The sequence below is a fragment of the Nicotiana tabacum genome, chromosome 18, assembly GCF_000715075.1.
Source record: "Nicotiana tabacum cultivar K326 chromosome 18, ASM71507v2, whole genome shotgun sequence".
Lineage (NCBI taxonomy): Eukaryota > Viridiplantae > Streptophyta > Magnoliopsida > Solanales > Solanaceae > Nicotiana > Nicotiana tabacum.
The window spans coordinates 7,237,754-7,257,745 of NC_134097.1; the positions used below are offsets into that span (position 1 = coordinate 7,237,754).

The following is a 19,992-nucleotide window of genomic DNA, read 5'->3' on the forward strand; positions in this document are numbered from 1 at the left end:
AGTTAGTCAAATCAACTTTTAAGCTTTTTTTAATTTTTTTTCAGTATTTGACAAAGTCAAAAAGTGCTTAAAATAAGTTAAAAACTGCTTAAAACAAGCCTAAAGCAAGAAGCTCGGCAACCTCAACTTATTGCTTTTTATCTTAAAGCTATTCTGCTGAAAAGTCACTTTTTAAAGCCAATACAAACGGGCTCTATTAGTATTACTTCCTCCGTCTTGTGCGCTCGGATATTGAGAGCCAAATGAATTTACTTTGACTGTAATTTTTTCATTTTATTTTTAAATATTTTAAATTATTAATAATTAATGTTACTTATAGTATTTTTTATGTAAGTTTTAAATATATAAATTTTATTTCAAAAAATTAAAAGATTGAGGGTAAGTTATTTGAGTGTAATCTATAGATCACAAATTCGAGCCGTGGAAGTAACTATGCTTGCATTCGGATAGGCCATCTATATAAAATCCTTTGAGGTGTGATCTTCTTCAAATCCTAGGTGAATATGAAATATCTTATGCATCAAACTAATTTTTTTTGGCCAAATACCTAGACAACCCCTTAAACTTGACTTCAGTGTTCATTTTAACACCTTAACTAAAGCTTGTACCTATTAAACACTTTAACGTCATATAAATTATGCCTATTGAACACGTCTGATGAGGTGACAAAAAGAGTGTGTCTCACCTCTCTTTAGACGCATGAAGTAATACCAAAATCATTTTTTTTTCTTTTGTTTTATTTAAGAAAAACATAGTTTTACATTCTTCTTCCTCCTTCTCTCCGAGCCACCATCCCCACCATCATTTCCTCACACTGACCAGAAAACTCCTTCACGCCACGAAAATACTGTAAAATTCAGTAGTGACGGCTACAGATTAAATGCTCATTTCAGTAGTTTTAATGAAAAAAATAAACTGCACCGTGAAATTCATTAGTTAAATTGTGAGCAAATGACCTGAGACAGTCAAAATGAACTACACTGTGAAGCCCGAGACAACAGAGAGAGCAGTGGTGGCGGCAGCTGCAGTCGCCTCTTGATGGTGGCGTTTTTGGCTCGAGCTTTGTGACTTCTTTTTTGGAAAATTTTTACCTTAATTGCTGTCTTCTTCCTCTTGAGCTTCGTTCAATAGATTGGATTTAGGATTCTTCGGACGCCATGTGTTGAATGCTTGGAATATGAGATTAATAGTATGATCATTTTGCTTCTCGGTTTAACTGGAGAAGATAGTGTCCATGGCGGCTATTGGTGGGAGGCAATAGAACCGATGGGGAAATGCGGAGAAGACGATGGAATTGTTGGGGGAATTTATGTATAAAATAAATCTTTTTTGTTTTCAAAACTTCTTTTTGACTATTTGGGCCCAAATGCCATGTCTCCCTCTTATTTGTCATTTTGCTCAGTCATTCATGCGTGAATTACACGCACCTTATTGTTTTTACTCGTTATGAGTAAAGTGTTCAATAGATCCACTTTATATAATATTAAAGTGTTCAATAGAAAAAACACTATGTTAAAGTGTCAAAATAAAAACTGAAGCCAAATTTAAGGGGCCGCATATCTATTTGGCCTTGTTTTTTTTTGTATGTCCAAATACATAATTAAAATTTTAAAACATTTAAATTTCGAAAAGTGAAAAGTGTTACGAATAACTTTCTTCTCGTACCTCCCTCGCTTCATAAAGTACCGTTTCGCTGACAAAAAGTAATCGTCAATTTACGCCCCAAAACTTTCCCTTTTTACCTATCCCTATTTCCTCCATTATTTCACATTCAATTCTTACAAAACCCTACAATTTCTCTCTCAAAATCTCTGTTTTTTGCTGCATTATATGTAATATTACAAAATTTGCGACTATTTGTTTGCCGATTTTGAAGTAAATTTTTGGTATGGATTATAAGTATAAATCGGTAGATGAATCATTACCACAACAACACCAACCTCCTCCTTATAGACAGCAGCATCAGTCTTCAACTCTCACTTACTTCACTCAACAAGCCATTCGTGGTCTGTTCCTTTTCTCTGCATTTTCTCTATTTTTTAAACTTTTTTTTTCTGTTCAATGATCTGTTTTTATAGTAACGGGAAGGGAAGTTTCGGTTTTATTTGTGTTTGCTGTTAGCTATATTTAGAGAGATTGTAGTTAATTAAGGATTCGGTAAAGTGTACTGCTTTATAAAAATAGCAGCCCGGTGCACTAAGTATCGGGTCTTACCTTGCATTGTACTAGAGGCTGTTTCAGTGGCTTGAACTCGTGACTTCCAACTTTTACCGTAAGTATTGTTGTATATAAACGGCAGCCTGCTACGCTCGGGTCCGAGAACGGGCCCGCGTTGTTGGGTATGCAATCTTTACTTTGCATTCTACAAGAGGCTGTTTTTGTGGCTTGGACCTGTGACTTATGGTCTGGTTGCAACTTTTAACGTTAGTATTGTTGTATAGTTTAGTTACTCTAATAAAGTGCAAATAGTTTATTAAGTAAAGAGGGTGATTTTCAGGAAAGTTGGTGATATGTGCTGGATTCAGAAATCTCACATTGAAAGTGCTGTGTGAGTAATATGTCTTAAGTGTTACATTAAAAAATTTATTTTATTTTTGGAAAATTTTAATTTGGACAATTAATTAGTGGAAGGAAATGATCTGTTTTGAAAGGTTTCAACTTTTTTGGAAACAATAAAACCATCAAAGATTTTTTTTTTTTACGTTCTTGACATTGTTCCATTTTCAAAGCAGTTGCGTTTGGATTATTGGTAAAATGCTTGTTGTATCCAAAGAAGAGTATTATTTGCTATCCCTAAAAGTCAGAAATCACTCGTTTCTGAAAGTGTTTTCACACACCGAACGCCCTTTTTCTTTATTCCATAATCTTGTTTCTTCTTTACTATTTCCTAACAAGTATGACTCTCCTAAAGTATCAGTCTTAGCCTTTGTGAAGTTCATTTAAGAGATATATCGACTTTTGAATCGTCTAAAGTCCTGGAATTGTCTGTCTGCATTAACCAAAACAGAATTGAAGCGGATGAAGTGTAGTTACTTACTAGAGATAAATTTCTAAGTTTGGCCTTTTCATTGCTCTCTTACTTCTATTGGCTGAATGCTCCTGCATTGTACAATTTATGTTTGTTCATTGTTCATTGAGACTAAAATATTGCTCTTTGTGATGTTTATCACAAGTTTCAGCTGGCTACATGGCGCCTCATTCTGGAAACGCACTTGATCATTTCCAACACCAACCCACCAATTTGCATGAGGCAATGAGGAGAGAGATTGAGAATCCCACCATTATGCGTGAGGCAATTATGAGAGAAATTGAGAAGGAGCGTATTAGAGAGGAGATTATTGCAGAAGAGATGGCTCGAAGACGCATGTTGGAGTATGAAGTAAGAAGAGAGCTCTTGATGGAAAGACAACTAGCAAAGCTGAGTGGAGAAGGATTTTCTCCTTTTCCTTCACCTGTAATGAGTTTTTCACCGACGCTTCCATTCTTGAAGCAACAGAGTGATGCAGGGTGCACAGAGGAGAGAATCGCAAGATCACTTGAGGGGAGGATGGGAAAGGAAATATCAGTCTCTGGACTGGGTGCAAGAAATGAGATCAGGAGACTCGATATAGTACCATTTGAGGAGCGGATTTCAGAGATTCCTTTTCAGCAACGAAGTGTGGAACCAAAGGTTTCTGCTTTGAAGCCTGTATCCCATAGTGTGGAGCGAATGCTTTCTGAATTGCAGCCCTCTTTGGAGCCTAGCAAAGAGAAAGACAGGATCATCTTGCTGGTCAGTTTCTGTTCTTCTTGTTCATCCTGCATATGTTCGTATTTCATTTTCTTTCCTGAATTTGAGGGTATATGTGATTTTCTGATCTATTGCTTTGTGTTATTTGATGTGTTTCTATTTGAGGGATTTTTAGTCTACCTGGAATCTAGTTTCAGCATTAACGCAGTATCTCTTCTTGTGCGGCTTGCAACCTGTATGCTATTTCACGTCAGAAGAAACATAATCTTGTACATGCATAAAACGTAAATTAAAGTGTTGATGGATTCAGATGTTATTTGAAATTAGTCGAAGATGTGAAAAAAGATGTCCCTACTGCACAGTTTTGATATCCCTTGTACACTTATTATAATTGGTAATGTTTTCCTTAATCTTTTGTTTTTCTCTCTCTCTCTTGAGTGGTGGGAGTAGTTAGATAGCACTGTTTATTCTGTATACAATTCAAGATGCATTGCTCTTGATAAAAAACAATTCAAGATACATTGCTAAATTCAGTCAATACATAAAATCCATCTTTATGCTTTAATACCGGTTTGTAACTAACATAATGGTTTGTAAATAACTTAAGGGTCTCTAGACCAATCCAATCCTGCCGATTGCAGCTAAGCTTAGGACTGTGTTCATGTACTTGTACATTATCTTTACGTCCATTCTCTCATTGATTTTTGGTCTCTCTCTCTCTCTCTCTCTCTCTCTCTCTCTCTCTCTCTCTCTCTCTCTCTCTCTGTGTGTGTGTGTGTGTGTGTGTGTGTCCTTAAATTTCCCTTTTCCTTGCATGCTTACTCCTTTATTCTGCGGTAGAGTCTTAATAGGGTCCTTGGTGTGCCTCAAACATGGCAATCTCTTCTAGCAAGAATGAGGAAGTAGATCAACTCTATTCACCTGATAGTGGTGTAAAATGTACAATAGATGTCCTTGCTTATAACTGTAATAGAATTTTCCTTGAATCTTTATTGGCATGTGGCTGGAATAATCTTTTTTTTAAAATCAAGTAACAAAAATTTCATTAATGAAGAGCCTAAATGCCCGTATACAAGAAGTATGCAAAAATAGAGAACCTCACAACCAAATATGGTTCTCGACAAAAGACACCCAGACTTCTATGCTTAAAGGAATCTCATGGGTGCACCAAAACATAATAAGGGTAATCCCTTCTCTATCCCATCAAGCTCTCCTATTTCTATTTATGTCCCCAAAAGCATACTGTAGTATTATCACCCACTCTAAACCCTCACAATGTGGCTGGAATAATCTAAATGACCTTGGTGAATCTTCAGGACTCCCAGACCCCACTTGTGGGATAACAATGGGGATGTTGTTATTGTTGAATCTTCAGGACAGATTGTGGTAACCTAGTTTTGTATTCTGTTTTAGGAGAAGCTTTTGGTCTTTGCATCTATCATCTCAACTTAGAATTGCTGGTAATGCTGCTCGGTGGGCCGGGCCTGAACCGGACCGGACCGGGCCCGCGGTCCTAACGGGCCTGGTGGGCCTGGTGGGCCGGTCCTGGGTGGGCCGGTCTTGGTGGGCCTCTGAGCCCGTCACGGGCTGGTCTCCATGGTTGAGCCCACGAGCCCGGGACCGTTTGGCCCGGGACCGGCAGGCGGGCCTGGGCCGGTCCTGGCGGGCCTGGCGGGCCCAACGGCTATTTTAAAAAAAAAAAAAAAAAAAAAAAAATCAAACGGCCATATTTAAAATCTAGCCGTTTGGGCTGAAAATATGACCGTTTTTTAAGTTAAAAAAATGGCCATTTGGCCCCCAAACTTTATTTTAACCCCAAACTTTATATAATTACACTTTTCCCCATTTCTCAACTATAAATACCCCCTCATTCTTTCATTTTTATTCACCAATTCATCAATATCTCTCAATATCTCTCAATCTCTCTCAATCTCTCTACTACAATTACTTAATTTATTGTTGAAATTTCGTGAAAAATTGTGAAGTTGTTGAATTGAAGTTTTCAAGTGTTCAACGATTTTCAATTTTCAAGAAGTTGTTCGGCAATCCGGTAAACTCGTTTCAACTCTTACGTTTTTATAATATATTTTTGTGTGGTTTAGTTTGCATAATTATAATTAATATGGCATTTACTTTGAAAAAAATGTTTGGTAAAGGAAAAGATAAAACCGGTGAAAGTAGTGGCCAACCAACTACCCTTCCCCCGGCTCCCCGACCTAGAAAAGATAAGCAAGTTGAAAGTAGTCGCCAACCTAGACGTCCTCCTCCTTCCGTAATTCTTGATAGTGATCACCCTTGTTTTCAATTTACCGATAGTGAATTTTATCATAATGTTGCACCAGGTGATAGATTAGATGATGAAATTATGAATGCTCTTTATCCTAATGAAACCATCTTAGAAAATAATGAGGAAAATGAGGATGATGATGAAACTCAAGCACCGGATTTAGATGATACACCTACTAGTCCTCTTAATAACCCAAGTGATGCACCGGTCGACCCACCTGTAGAAACTCCTACTTTTAATAGAGAACCTGCTAAACGCTTAGAAACATCATTAGTTTGGAATTTTTTTACTCAAGTAAGAGAAAAAAATAAGGCTAAGTGTAAAACTTGTGGGAAATTAATGTCGCATAAATATGTAGGAGACCGTAGCGGCACAGGTAGTTTGACTAGGCACATAAAAACACACCCTAGAGATAAGGCTAGATTTTTTCAAATGAAAGCGCATCTAGAGGGGACAAGTGTAGATTCTGCGATTAACCCTAGTACAGGTTCAAATCTAGTTCAACCAGGAATTAACACTGTCACTGGAGGTATTTTATATTACGATCCAAATAGAGATCGTGAAGAATTAGCAAAGATGATTACTGTTATGTGCTTACCTTATACTTTTGCTTCTAATCCTAATTGGGTTCATTATATTAGAAGAGTGTTTAATCCTACTTATAAAGGTTGGCCTCGCGCAACAGTTAAGAGTGATATTTATAAATTCAAACATGAATATGAACAATATTTGCGTTATTTATTTACTCATATACCTAATCGGATTTCTATTACTACTGATATTGGTAGAAGTGGTAATGATTGTGATTACCTAACTGTTACAAGTCATTGGATAGATGAAGAATGGATAATGCAAAAACGCATAATTGCATATAGAATAATTAATTCGCGTCACACAGGTAAATTTATAGCTAACACTGTTGCAGATATTTGTAGATATTTTTGCTTTAGCGATAAAATAATGGCAATTTCAATGGATAATGCTTCTAGTAACACCAGTGCTATAGGCATGCTTACAACAACACTAAATCCTGCATTTACTAATATTTTCCATGTTAGATGTATTTGTCATATTTATCATTTAATTGTCGGTGATGGTATGCGAATATTAAACATAGAAATTGAAAAGGTTAGAATGGCTCTTAATTGGCTTTTTTATTCAAACCGTAGAAGTAGACTTAGAGAGTATTTTAAAAAATGTGATGAATATGGCCTTAGAGAAAGAAAGGTTCCTAAACCTTGCCCGACTAGATGGAATTGTATGTACGAAAGTTTAGTAGTAGCATATGAATATAGAAACCCAATTAATGCAACGTTTAATTCTCGGGTAGGTGGTGAAGATGATGATGAAATGCTTACCACTCAAGATTGGACTAATGTTAAAATTCTTTTAGATTTTTTAGAACATTTTCAAATTGCAACAAATGCATTTTCTGGGCAATATTATCCTACTATTTCAAACTGTTTAGTTTATATTGCAGCACTATCTGATTTGTTTGTTGAATTTAGTGAGGGTGGGGATATTTATGAACTTGCTATAAATGAAATGAAACAAAAGTTTAAAAAATATTTTTTTCCTATCCCTCCTATTTATGGTCTTGCTGCAATGCTAAATCCTACAATGAAATTGGGAGGTCCTCATTTTTGGTATTCAAATATTTATAAGGCTTTAGATCTTTCAAATGAGGAAATTGCGACACTTGCAGATGCAAAAGCTTCAATTAAGATTAACGCTCAAACAGTTTATAATGCTTATCAACTTGCCTTAGAGCATGCTAGGCCAACTATTCCAACCCCTACTTCGTCTAGCTCACAATCCTCTAAAAGAGTTGCGGGCTTAAAAGCTCTTAAATCTTGGACGGAGTTCAGGGGGTCTCAAGGTGAAAATTATGATGAAACTTCACATCTAAATGAGCTTCAAGTTTATTTGTCTCAGGGACTTGAAAAGGAGAATCCAGACGGCTCTTTTGATCTTTTGGAATGGTGGAAGGCAAGGGAAAAACATTTTCCTGTTCTTGCAAGGATGGCTCGGGATATTTTATCAATTCAAGCTTCAACTGTTGCATCAGAGAGCGCTTTCAGTCAAGCAAGACTGCAAATAGGTGATCATAGAGCGTCTATGAGGGATAGCTTGGAAAAATCAGTATTGTTTAGAGATTGGATCCGCTCGGAAAGAAGAAACTTTGGAATTGCAGAAGCACAACCGGCGATAGATGAAGCTTATGAAGAAATGATAGCGGAACTTACGGAGGATTCGGCTTCGCCCGGAAGTGGTGATGAACAAGCTTCTTTTCCACCACCACCAACGCAACCTCCTCCGAACCTTGAAGGATTTATGAGATTTGTTAGAGATAATACATAGAATAATATGTAACTTGTATTTTGGCACATCTTCCTTAGTTTTTTTCCTTCTAATGGTGGTATTAGTACCTTGTTGTGCTCATTCCATTGGGGGAAGGATGACTAAGAAAGATATGTCATTTTTTGGTAATAAAATTTATTGCTTCTACCCATGAGCTTCTTTTCGCAATATTTCTTTGTCTATACTTAGAATTATTTATATGCTACAATATATACATAATATACAATATATATACTACAAGAAAATATATTTATAAGATACAATATATACATAAGATACAATATATATACTACAAGAAAATATATAAGAGAATATATATACATAAGATACAATATAATATACTACAAGAAAATATATTATGCTACAATATATACATAATATACAATATATATACTACAAGAAAATATATAAGAGAATATATATACATAAGATACAATATAATATACTACAAGAAAATATATTATGCTACAATATATACATAATATACAATATATATACTACAAGAAAATATATTTATAAGCTACAATATATACATAAGATACAATATATATACTACAAGAAAATATATAAGAGAATATATATACATAAGATACAATATAATATACTACAAGCAAATATATAAGAGAATATATATACATAAGATACAATATAATATACTACAAGCAAATATATTATGCTACAATATATACATAATATACAATATATATACTACAAGAAAATATATTTATAAGCTACAATATATACATAATATACAATATATATACTACAAGAAAATATATAAGAGAATATATATACATAAGATACAATATATATACTACAAGAAAATATATTATGCTACAATATATACATAATATACAATATATATACTACAAGAAAATATATAAGAGAATATATATACATAAGATACAATATAATATACTACAAGAAAATATATTATGCTACAATATATACATAATATACAATATATATACTACAAGAAAATATATTTATAAGCTACAATATATACATAAGATACAATATATATACTAAAAGAAAATATATAAGAGAATATATATACATAAGATACAATATAATATCAAGAAGTGATATTTATGCATGACAATTTAGTGTTTTACTATTGTTTTGTTATTTTCTTTTTCGTCAAGCACTTTAATAATTAGATATACATATATACTACATATTAATATAGCCATGATACTACAAGAAATTGTCTTTAAAAAAAAAAAAAAAAACCCGCTAGGCCCGCGAAGCCCACGAGCCCGGCCCGTTAAGCACAGGACCATGTGGGCTTAGGCCCGTCACGGGCCGGTTCCACCCATTAGGCCCACGAAGACCGGGACCGCCAGGCCCGGGACCGCCAGAGCCCGGGACCACGAAGCCCGGGACCGCGAGGCCCGGCCCGTTAGGCCCACTAAGGCCCGGGCCCGGGACAAAATACAGCCCTAATTGCTGGTCCTTTTTTAATTTAGAGCTCAACTTTAAAGATTTTATAAAGCTAAGGTAACATAAAGTTATTATTTTCCTAAAAGACTATGTAGTCTTCCACAAACTCTACCAAGGAGGAGTGCTGTGAGAATCCTGTTGATTTTCCTATTCTCTTATTGGGTTTCCCTTCTCGTCCTCTCAACAATGTGACGAATATGCCACGCTTCCACTTTAAGTCGAGTAACATCTCTCAAAGTCTGAAACGTGTCGGTTAGGTTATGGTGAGGATAGACCTAAGAGGATTAAAGGGGTGAACCTTAGGTTGACATGGCAACAGTTCGCAAACCCAAAGGGATAAACTGAAATGATTTTTTTTCTTCTGTAAAGTAATTATCTGACTTAGGTTCTGTCAATATCAAATAAGAAAATATAGTGATTAAAAATGACGAAAGAAACTTACAGTGGAGCAATTTTGGAAACAACCATGTAACTTGAGCAATAATTAATGCCATTAGATAGTTATGACTAGACAATCAATGTCATTATATTGGCTAGACATATAATAATGTTATTAGATAGTTCCTACATGCTATTAACTTTCCAAGAAGAAAGCAATTATACTTATTTTGCAATTTATTAAGTTTATAATGTTTTTTGGTTTAGAAATGATATTTTGTTGTATTTTTGTAAACAAAGATCAGCTTTTATCTTCGACGTTATGGATTAGGTAAAAAACAAAAAATCGTTGATTTTATGCAATTATATTAAAGAAAGAGTGAAAACTAAAGGAATAAGCAATAAGCTTTGCTGAAAATGTTGAACTACTTTTTATATAGCTTTGTTTCTGAGGGACAATTTGGTCATTTAAGTTTTGTCGTAGAAATTGTACAAATGTACAATATTATTAAAACTATTTTTTATTTTAAGATGATATGTTTCACTAGTATGCATTATTATATTAAATTTTCAGTTCGCTTTGAGTCACGATACAAATAAGAAGCAATCAATATCATTGTCTTGGCTTTTTTTCTTATTATTAACTGTTTCTTTAATACAACATACATTCTATTTAAGACATTTAATGAAACAATTTTTGTTTAATATTTAGAATATAATTCCCATATCATGCATGCTATCAGTTTTCCAAGTCAAAATCGTTATGTTGGTAGATTTGGTCAATTTAAGTTTTTGGAAAAGTGATAGCATGCACGATATGAGAACTACCTTTTAAATATTAGATGAAAACTGTTTCATTTAACATCTTAAATAGACATGTATTAACAAAATAGTTAATTACTAATAAGAAAAGAAAACCAAGATAACGACGTTGATTACTTCTTATTTGTCTCGTGACTCTGAGCGCATTGAAAATTCGATATAATTAACGATAGGACATTGTGAGAATAACTTAATCTGTAGTAGACAATTGATTGCCATGGATTTAATATTAGGAAAATGCGTTTTAAATCTTTAGTAAATAAGTGATTGACTAAGCTTTAGGTTTGTGTTAGCCGTTAGGACATGGTGCAATCAAGTTCTAGTAAAGGCGGGCAATTGCGAGCATGTGTTCATCATATTAATTTACAAGCATGAGAATTTTGTAGAAGTAGAGAACTTGTGAAATGAGATGTCCACTTGGAATGGATTTAGTGAGAGTAATTAAGAAGGCATGCAGGTGAAACCATGGGAATCCATATTGGAGAGGCTTGATTTGGAGAAAATGTGTGGTAAATAAGTTTCTAGTCTAAGTTTAAGGGCTAGAAGATGGTACATTTAATATTTATCATTGTCTATGGGTTAAGGTTAGAGTGAAGAGATGCTGCATTAATTCATCTCAGTTGAATAAGTGATTAGTGAGGTTTAAGAGTTGGTCCATTTAATATCTTTTAACTAACTTTTTGGATTAATATAGTACTATTGAGTGAGTTGGCTTGATTAACACGTTGTAGCTAAGGCTGGCAGCCGGGACCGGCCTGCACCCGCGGGCTAAACGGACTAAATGGGCTGGGACTGTTTGGCCCGCGATTGGTGGGTTCGTGCCGATCTTGTGGGTCGGTTTTACCATTTAGGACCGTTTAGACCGGGGCCGTTTGGCCCACCATGGGACCGGTCCGCCATGGGACCGGTCCCATGGCGGGCCAAAAGGGCCCAACGGAATTTTTAAAAAAAAAAGTCGTAGGTTGTTTGGCTTTTGAAAAAAGTAGTCGTTGGGTTTAAAAAATAGTCGTTGGGTATTTAAAAAATATCCATTTAACTCTCCAACTAATATTTAACCCCAAACTTTTTATTATTACACTTTTTCCCTATTTTCTACTATAAATACCCCCTCATTCTTTCATTTTTCTTATAAAATCAATACCAATCTATCAAAATTTTTTTCTAATTTTCTTCAATACTTGCTACAATTGTTTATTTAATCAAAAAAATAATAGTGAAAAAATTGTGAGTTTGCTGCTATTGCTTACTTTATTCAAAAAAATAGTCAAAAAATATTGAGGTTGTTAGAATTTGTGAAAGAATTGTGAAGTTGGAGAATCGGAGTCTTCAAGTCTTTAACGATAATCAATTTTTAACAAGTTGTCGTCAATTCGGTTAACTCGTTCCAACTCTTAAGTCTTAATATTATAGTTTTGTTTGTTTAATTTAGTTGCTATTACTTGATTAATTAAGATGTCTTCCTTAATCCCGCCCCAGGCTCCCCGATCCAAACCCCGTAGCCGTCCTGCACCTGTTATTCTTGATACAGATAATAGTTTATTACAATTACCGACACTGAATTTTGCCATAATATTGCACCCGATGATTTTTTAAACCATGAATTAATGAATGCTCTCTACACTAATGATTGTACTACTATTAATGAAAAAGATGATGAGGAAATTGATTTTGATGAAACTCAACCGAACGATGATACACCCACTGGTCATGCTCTTGATGTTGACCCAACTAGTGATATCGCTGTTAATCCTAATGATGACTCAACTGATACTCCCGTTACTGCCCCTACTTTTTCTAGAGAACCTACCAAACGGACGAAAACATATGTTGTTTGGCCATTTTTACTCAATTAGTTGAAAAAAGTAAGGCCAAGTGTAAAACTTGTGGTCTAGAGTTAGCTTTTAAATATGCACCAATGCGGTCGGGGATGGGAACTTTGGCTAGACACATAGCTAAACACTGTTACCGGTGGTATTTTATATTATGATCCAAGAAAAAATCGGGAAGAATTGACAAAATTGGTAACTGTTATATGCTTACCCTATAGTTTTCCTTCTGATCCTGCGTTTGTGCCTTACTTTAGAAAAATTTATAATCCTACTTATAAAGGTTTTCCTCGCACAACCGTAAAGAGCGATATTTATAAATATATGCATGAATATGAACAATATTTGTACTACTTATTTACTCATGTAAATTGTCGTGTTGCTATTACAACTGATATTGATAGTAGTAACAACGACTGTGATTACCTTACTGTTACATGTCATTGGATTGATGAGGATTGGATAATGCAAAAGTGCATAATTGCTTCACGACACACATGGCATTTTGTTGCTAGCACAGATATGTATATTTGCTTCACGACCGACAAGTGGGCCGGGCCGCAAAAGAGCCGGTCTCGCGGGCCGCGGGCATGGTCCCTAAATAAACGGTTCAAACGGTCCCAGGCTAAACGTGCTTTTTGTAGGAACGGCATGGGACCGGGCCCACTAGCTCATGGTCCCGGGCTAAATGGGCCCAACGACTATATATATATATATATATATATATATATATATTTATTTTTATTTTTAATTTAATACAACTTAGAGACAAAAAGATGTTAAAAATGCACCTAAGGCAATGCCTTGTAATTTTATTATAGAATTGTAACCTAATATTTGAATTCAAATTTAAATTCCTAATTTGCAAGTTTTCAGATTATGGCCATTGGTCCAATGGCTAATTTTTCAAAAATAGCCGTTGGGACCGTTTGACTTGCAAATTGCATACAAGTTTGACATACTAATTTTTGAATTGAAATTTAGAGACAAATATTGTAAAAGAACATTCAAAGCAATCCTTTATAATTTTATTATAGCAATAAAAAATATAGCGACATCTTTCTTAGTCTTCCTCCCCCTATGGAATGAGCACGACAAGGTGCTAATACCACCATTGAGAAGCAAAAGGAACTAATCAAAAAGTGCCAAAAATACAAGCTACATATTAATTTTTGAATGCAAATTTAAACTCCTAATTTGCAAGTTATTGTGATGGAAACAAATTTGCAAATATAATATTTAATATATTCTAAAAACTTGCAATTAATTTCCTTAGCTATCTCTTACAAACTTAATAAGTCCTTCAAGGTTCGGAGGAAGTTCCATTAGTGGTAGCGGAAAAGTAACTTGTTCATTGTCGCTTCCATTGTCGGACGAAGCAGCATCCCCAGCAAGTTCAGCTAGCATTTCTTCATAAGCTTCGTCTATCTCTGGTTGTGATTCAGCAAGTCCAAAATTTCTTCTTTCTGAATGAATCCAATCTCTGAAAGTACTGATTTATCCAAGCTATCCCTCATAGACTGTCTATGATCACCGATTTGAAGTTTTGCTTGACTGAAAGCGCTCTCCGATGTCATTGTTGAAGCTTGAATAGTTAAAATGTCTCGGGCCATCCTTGAAAGAACCGGAAAGTGTTTTGTTTGTCCTTCCACCATTGCAAAATATCAAAGGTTACGTCGGGATTCACTTCCTCGAGCCTCTGCGACAAATAAACTTCAAGCTCATTTAGCTGTGAAAAATCATTACTACTAGAACTAAAATAACCCTAAACCCTGCCCAAACACTATGTCTTCTTCTCCCGCAATTCTTTTAGAAGATTGAGAATCAGAAGAAGAAGGAGTTGAAACATTTGGTCTAGCATGATTTAATGCAACTTGATAAGCATTATAAATAGTTTCAGCGTTTGTTCTAATTGAGGCTATTGCTTCTGGAAGTTTAGGCTCCTCACCATTTTCAAGTGCTAAACCCTTATAAACAGTTTTATACCAAAATTGAGGACCTCCTAATTTCATACAAGGATTTAACATATTAGTAACACCATAAATAGCGGGAATAGAGAAAAAATATTTTTTAAACTTTCTTCTCATAGAATCAATAACAAGTTGATAAATTTTCCCACCCTGTGAAAAATAAGCAAACAAATTTGCAAGTTCTGCAATATAAACCAATCAGTTAGAAATAGTAGAGGATAATATTGTCCTGAAAATTCTTTTGTAGCAATATGATAGTTTTCTAAAAAATCAACAAGCATTTTAACATTAGCCCAATCCCCATTCGTAAGGTAATCGTCATCATCACTTACATGTGCATTAAACGCTGAACTTATAGGTTTCTATAGTCATATGCAAATACCAAACTTTCATACATGTATTTCCATCTAGTTGAATAAGGTTTAGGAACTTTTCTTTCTCTTAGGCCACAATCATCGCACCTTCTAAAATATTCTCCAAGTCTACTTCTACGGTTAGAATGAAAAAGCCAGTTAAGAGCCATTTTAACCTTTTAAATTTGAATATTTAAAATTCTCATACCATCACCCACAATTAAATAGTAAATATGACAAATACATCTAACATGAAAAATGTTACTACATGCAGGATTTAGCGTAGTGGTAAGCAAGTCTATATCATTTGTGTTATTAGTAGCATTATCCATTGAAACCGACATTATTTTATCACTAATGCAAAAATATCTGCAAATATCCGTAATTGTGCTAGCAATAAACTGCCCTGTGTGCCGTGAAACAGTTATGCGCTTTTGCATTATGCAATCCTCATCAATCCAATGACATGTAGCAGTAAGGTAACCACAGTCGTTGTTACTTCTACCAATATCAGTTGTAATAGCAACACGACAATTTGTATGAGTAAATAAGTAGCGCAAAAATTGTTCATATTTATGCTTATATTTATAAATATCGCTCTTTACGGTTGTGCGAGGAAAATCTTTACAAGTAGGATTATAAATTTTTCTAATGTAATGCGCAAACACAAGGTCAGAAGGAAAATTATAGGGTAAGCACATAACAATTACCAATTTTGCCAATTCTTCCCGATTTTTTCTTGGATCATAATATAAAATACAACCGGTAATGGTGTTAATTACCGGTTGAAATTGATTTGAACTAGTACCTAGGACTAGGTGCACTTTTCCCCTCGGCCAGAACTTTCATATGAAGAAATTTGGCGTTATCATTAGGGTGTTTAGCTATGTGTCTAGCCAAAGTTCCCGTCCGATATTTAAAAGTTAATTTTAGTCCACAAGTTTTATACTTAGCCTTACTTTTTTCAACTAGTTGAGTAAAAAATGGCCAAATAACAGATGTTTGCGCCCGTTTGGTAGGTTCTCTAGAAAAAGTAGGGGCAGTAACATGAGTATCGGTTAGGTCATCATTAGGATTAGTAGCGTTATCACTAGTTGGGTCAACATCAGGAGCATGACTAGTGGGTGTATCATCGTCCGGTTGAGTTTCATCAAAATTAATTTCCTCATCATTTTTTTTAGTAATATTAGTATAATCATTAGTGTAGAGAGCATTCATTAATTCATGGTCTAAAAAATTACCGGGTGCAATATTATGGCAAAATTCAGTGTCGGTAAATTGTAATAAACTATTATTGGTATCAAGAATAGCAGAGGCAAGACGGCTACAGGGTTTGGATCGGGGAGCCTGGGGCGGGGAGGAGGAACAACAGTACTACTAGTTTCGCCAGTCTTAGATTTTTCCTTATTCTTACTTTTACCGTGCCCAAAAATATTTCTTAAGGAAGACATCTTAATTAATCAAGTAATAACAACTAAATAAAACAAACAAAAATGATATATTAAGAGTTTACCGAATTGACGAACTTGTTAAAAATTGATTATCGTTGAAGACTCCAATTCATCAACTCCATAATTTTTTCACAAATTCTAACAACCTCAATATTTTTTGACTTTGAATAAAGTAAGCAATAGTAAACTCACTATTTTTTTTTTTGATAAAGTAAACAATTGTAGCAAGTATTGAAGAAAATTAGAGAGAGGTTTTGATAGATTGATAATGATTTTGTAAGAAAAATGAAAGAATGAGGGGTATTTATAGTAGAAAATAGGAAAAAAGTGTAATAATAAAAAGTTTGGGGTTAAAAATTAGTTTGGGGTGGGGTTAAATGACTATTTTTTGAAGAGCCAATGACTTTTTTTAAAAAACAAAATTCCGCTGGGCCCGTTTGGTCCGGTCCCATGATGGGCCAAACGGGCCTGGTCCTAAATGGTAAAACCGGCTCACGAGCCCACCAATCGCGGGCCAAATAGTCCTAGTCCGTTTAGCCCGCGGGTTCGGTCCCAGCACGGCCCAGTCGCCAGCTTTAATAAAAACACACTTGTTTTAGTCATGTTAGCTCTTCTACTTTACATCCTATGCTTTCTAGGAGGGGTTTAGCCTTTTGAGAGATTTATACGTTATGCAGTAGAAAATGTAAACTTCTTATACTTTACTTTTATTTTGTATAATATTGGCCTGAGATGATTTTAGATTAAGTTTGGTGAGAATTCTTATAACCGACCCCCAACTCGTTTGAGATTGATGCATAATAGTAGTAGTTGTACTTCAAAATTTTGATTCAACTATTAAAGTCGTGTTCAAACTGTGATTTTAGACAATTACAGAGGATTAACTATTTCAACCATATGTCATTATTTATTATTAGTTTAGTGATGAAATTTGCTCTTCAAAATTGCGATTTGCTTACTGTTGGATTAATCGTAAGAAATCTCATCTTGGGAATCATGATCTAAATTTTGAGCATTCTGATAGAAAGACACTTATATCATATTTGACAATGGTTGGAATGAAGGAAGAAAGCTGAAACCGGTCGTTGAATCTAACCTGAGAATGAGAATAAAGGTTGGAGGTCCCGAAGCTCCTGCGACTGCAAGGTTGCATAATACCACAGTAGGCCCCTTCGACTATTATAAAGTACGCCAAACAAAGGTGGGTGGGAGGTGCTGGGTTGGAATTGATGCTTTGTTTGAGCGCAAAGCAGGGACTTGCACGGCATGTCTGAAGAGTGAATCCAGGGTGAGTAAAGAACTCTATGATAAAGTTCCATCAATTGGTTGGCGCATAGTGACACTAACAGAGTAGGAAACTAATATCAGGCTTGGAAATTACACCCCTATTAAATAAAGCAAGACGTCAAACCTTTATCTATAGAAAATGATGGCGCTGAAGATACAGGGAGGAGGGATTCTGACAAATCGTTATGGGCTCTCCAGAAACTCATCAATTTGGTAAATCCCTGGGCATCTCAACCAATGGGTATGCCCTTATCCCTGTCATCAGAAGAAGGAATGAGGCCTTATCCCTGCTTATCAGAATAGAAAGAAATTAGAAGGAGAGAAGGGCTAGCAAGGAGAACAAAAACCTATTTATTGCTAGGGAACCTGAATAGAGATGGAGGAACTCAGTGGACTTGAAGTGATCGGCATCTCCAATAAACTACGGCGAGAGGCATAAAGAGATATGAAAAGTGGAACAGTAAAGAAAGATCAAGCAAATTATCTGATATCCTACAGTAGAGAAGCTGAGTTGGGCTGTAGGATTTAGCTGTTCAGTTATCTTTGAGAGCCCATAATGTGAAATTGAAGGAGAGGTAGTTGTGAGGAGGTAATGGCTGGCGATTGGGGGACCAATACATTACATTAACTGACAAGCCGGAGAACTTCAAAGAAGAAGGGGAATCCGTGTATTAAATGGATTAACTGGACCTGAGGAGAGAGTTTGACAATGAGGCATAGGTGAATAACAATTGGAATCCATAAGGGAAAAGGCAGAGGTTTGCGGTTTCTCTCTCTTTGCATCTCTAGATAAAGCAGGGCACATATTAGGTTAATAGTAGGTTGCGTTATCTGGTAGTTTGATGTACTTTTCTTGTTGTGTCCTGACACTGGCTTGGTGCGAAATTAGTAAAATTATTTTGAATCATAAAAAAAAATGCAGAAGTTCTAACATTTACACTATGCTAATATCCAATGTGTGTTTGAAATCTTGCAATAACTAACGTCACTTTGCATTTGGTATATTAGCCAGTGTTGCTCTCATCAGTTATCTAGATTTTTATGAAAAATTGTGAATAGGCTTTCAGTTCCGTTCACCACTAATCAGGTTGTGAATATTCAAGCAGTGCTTGTTCACGGACTTCTTTTGAGCATTTTGTTGCAGGGTAAGCCTAACACATGTCTCTCTGGAGCAAAAAGGAAAGCTATCTCACCGCTAGTGGAGGTTACCAGTGAGCCTCCATCAGGCAATGTTCCAAAGAAAAATGGTAAAGAGGACTGGAGTTGTGCACTTTGCCAAGTTAGTGCGACGAGTGAGCGTGGTCTGAATGATCACCTCCAAGGAAAGAAGCATAAGTCCAAGGAGGCTGCTTTAATATCACAGAGGAATGGGAAGAACTATAGTATCGGTCTTTTCCCAAAGAAACCAAAAGTTGACGACAATCTCAACATAAAACCGAAAGTTAAATTCTTGCCTGGTAATAAATCAGTGGAGGGAACATGTCTTGAGAGTTCGGAGAAAGAAGGTACAAAGGACAACATCACACCATCTTCGCAATCCCATGCTGATGGCCTGGAAAAAGGTGCAAATGCAGCTCAGGAAAAGAAGCAAAAAACTAAGGAGACTAAGAAGAAAAAGTTCAAATTTTGGTGTGCAACATGCAAAGTAGGGGCTTTGTCAGAGAAATCGATGGAGGCACATAGGACAGGGAAGAAGCATATGGCTCGGCTCCAGGAACTCAATGACCGCGGCGTTGCTAATGAAACACCAAAAGATGTCGAAAAAACTGAAGTGACCGATGATGTGAACCCCAAAGAACAAGAAGAAGCGTTCACCACAGGTGATAACTGAGTTCGGCCATGTTCAGGACAATCAGATTTATGTTAAGATGTAGAGGTTAGAAGAATCGTGAGGTGAACTGTGGCAGCTTGTTATTTGAAATCTTAACTAATCTAAGAGAAGTTTCAGTTTTTGCAAAAATGGATGAACTATGCAAGAGGTGTTTAAAATTGAAAAGCTTTTTGAAATGGCGTTTGGTTGGAAAAAATATTACGGAAAAGTTGAAGGGCCCGTTAGGCTATAAAAACATTCATTTTTTTAAAAA

At 35.4% G+C, this 19,992-nt stretch overlaps 1 protein-coding gene across 3 annotated transcripts; it reads left to right on the top strand.

The window, feature by feature from the left end:
• Positions 1 to 1,679: 1,679 nt before the first annotated feature.
• On the top strand, positions 1,680 to 19,868 carry LOC107759834 (uncharacterized). Of its 3 annotated transcripts, none has more exons than XM_075236563.1 (3): positions 1,680 to 2,006; positions 3,174 to 3,772; positions 7,953 to 8,393. In XM_075236563.1, the coding sequence occupies exons 1-3, from the start codon at positions 1,889 to 1,891 to the stop codon at positions 8,376 to 8,378; spliced, it is 1,143 nt and encodes a 380-aa protein (XP_075092664.1). In that variant the 5' UTR covers positions 1,680 to 1,888; the 3' UTR covers positions 8,379 to 8,393. The 3 variants fall into 3 exon arrangements, with proteins under 3 accessions (XP_075092664.1, XP_016433333.2, XP_016433334.2); XM_016577847.2 differs by lacking the exon at positions 7,953 to 8,393 and adding an exon at positions 19,053 to 19,868 and having other exon boundaries at positions 1,683 to 2,006; XM_016577848.2 differs by lacking the exon at positions 7,953 to 8,393 and adding an exon at positions 19,053 to 19,868 and having other exon boundaries at positions 1,683 to 2,006; positions 3,180 to 3,772.
• The last annotated feature ends 124 nt before the right edge of the window (positions 19,869 to 19,992 follow it).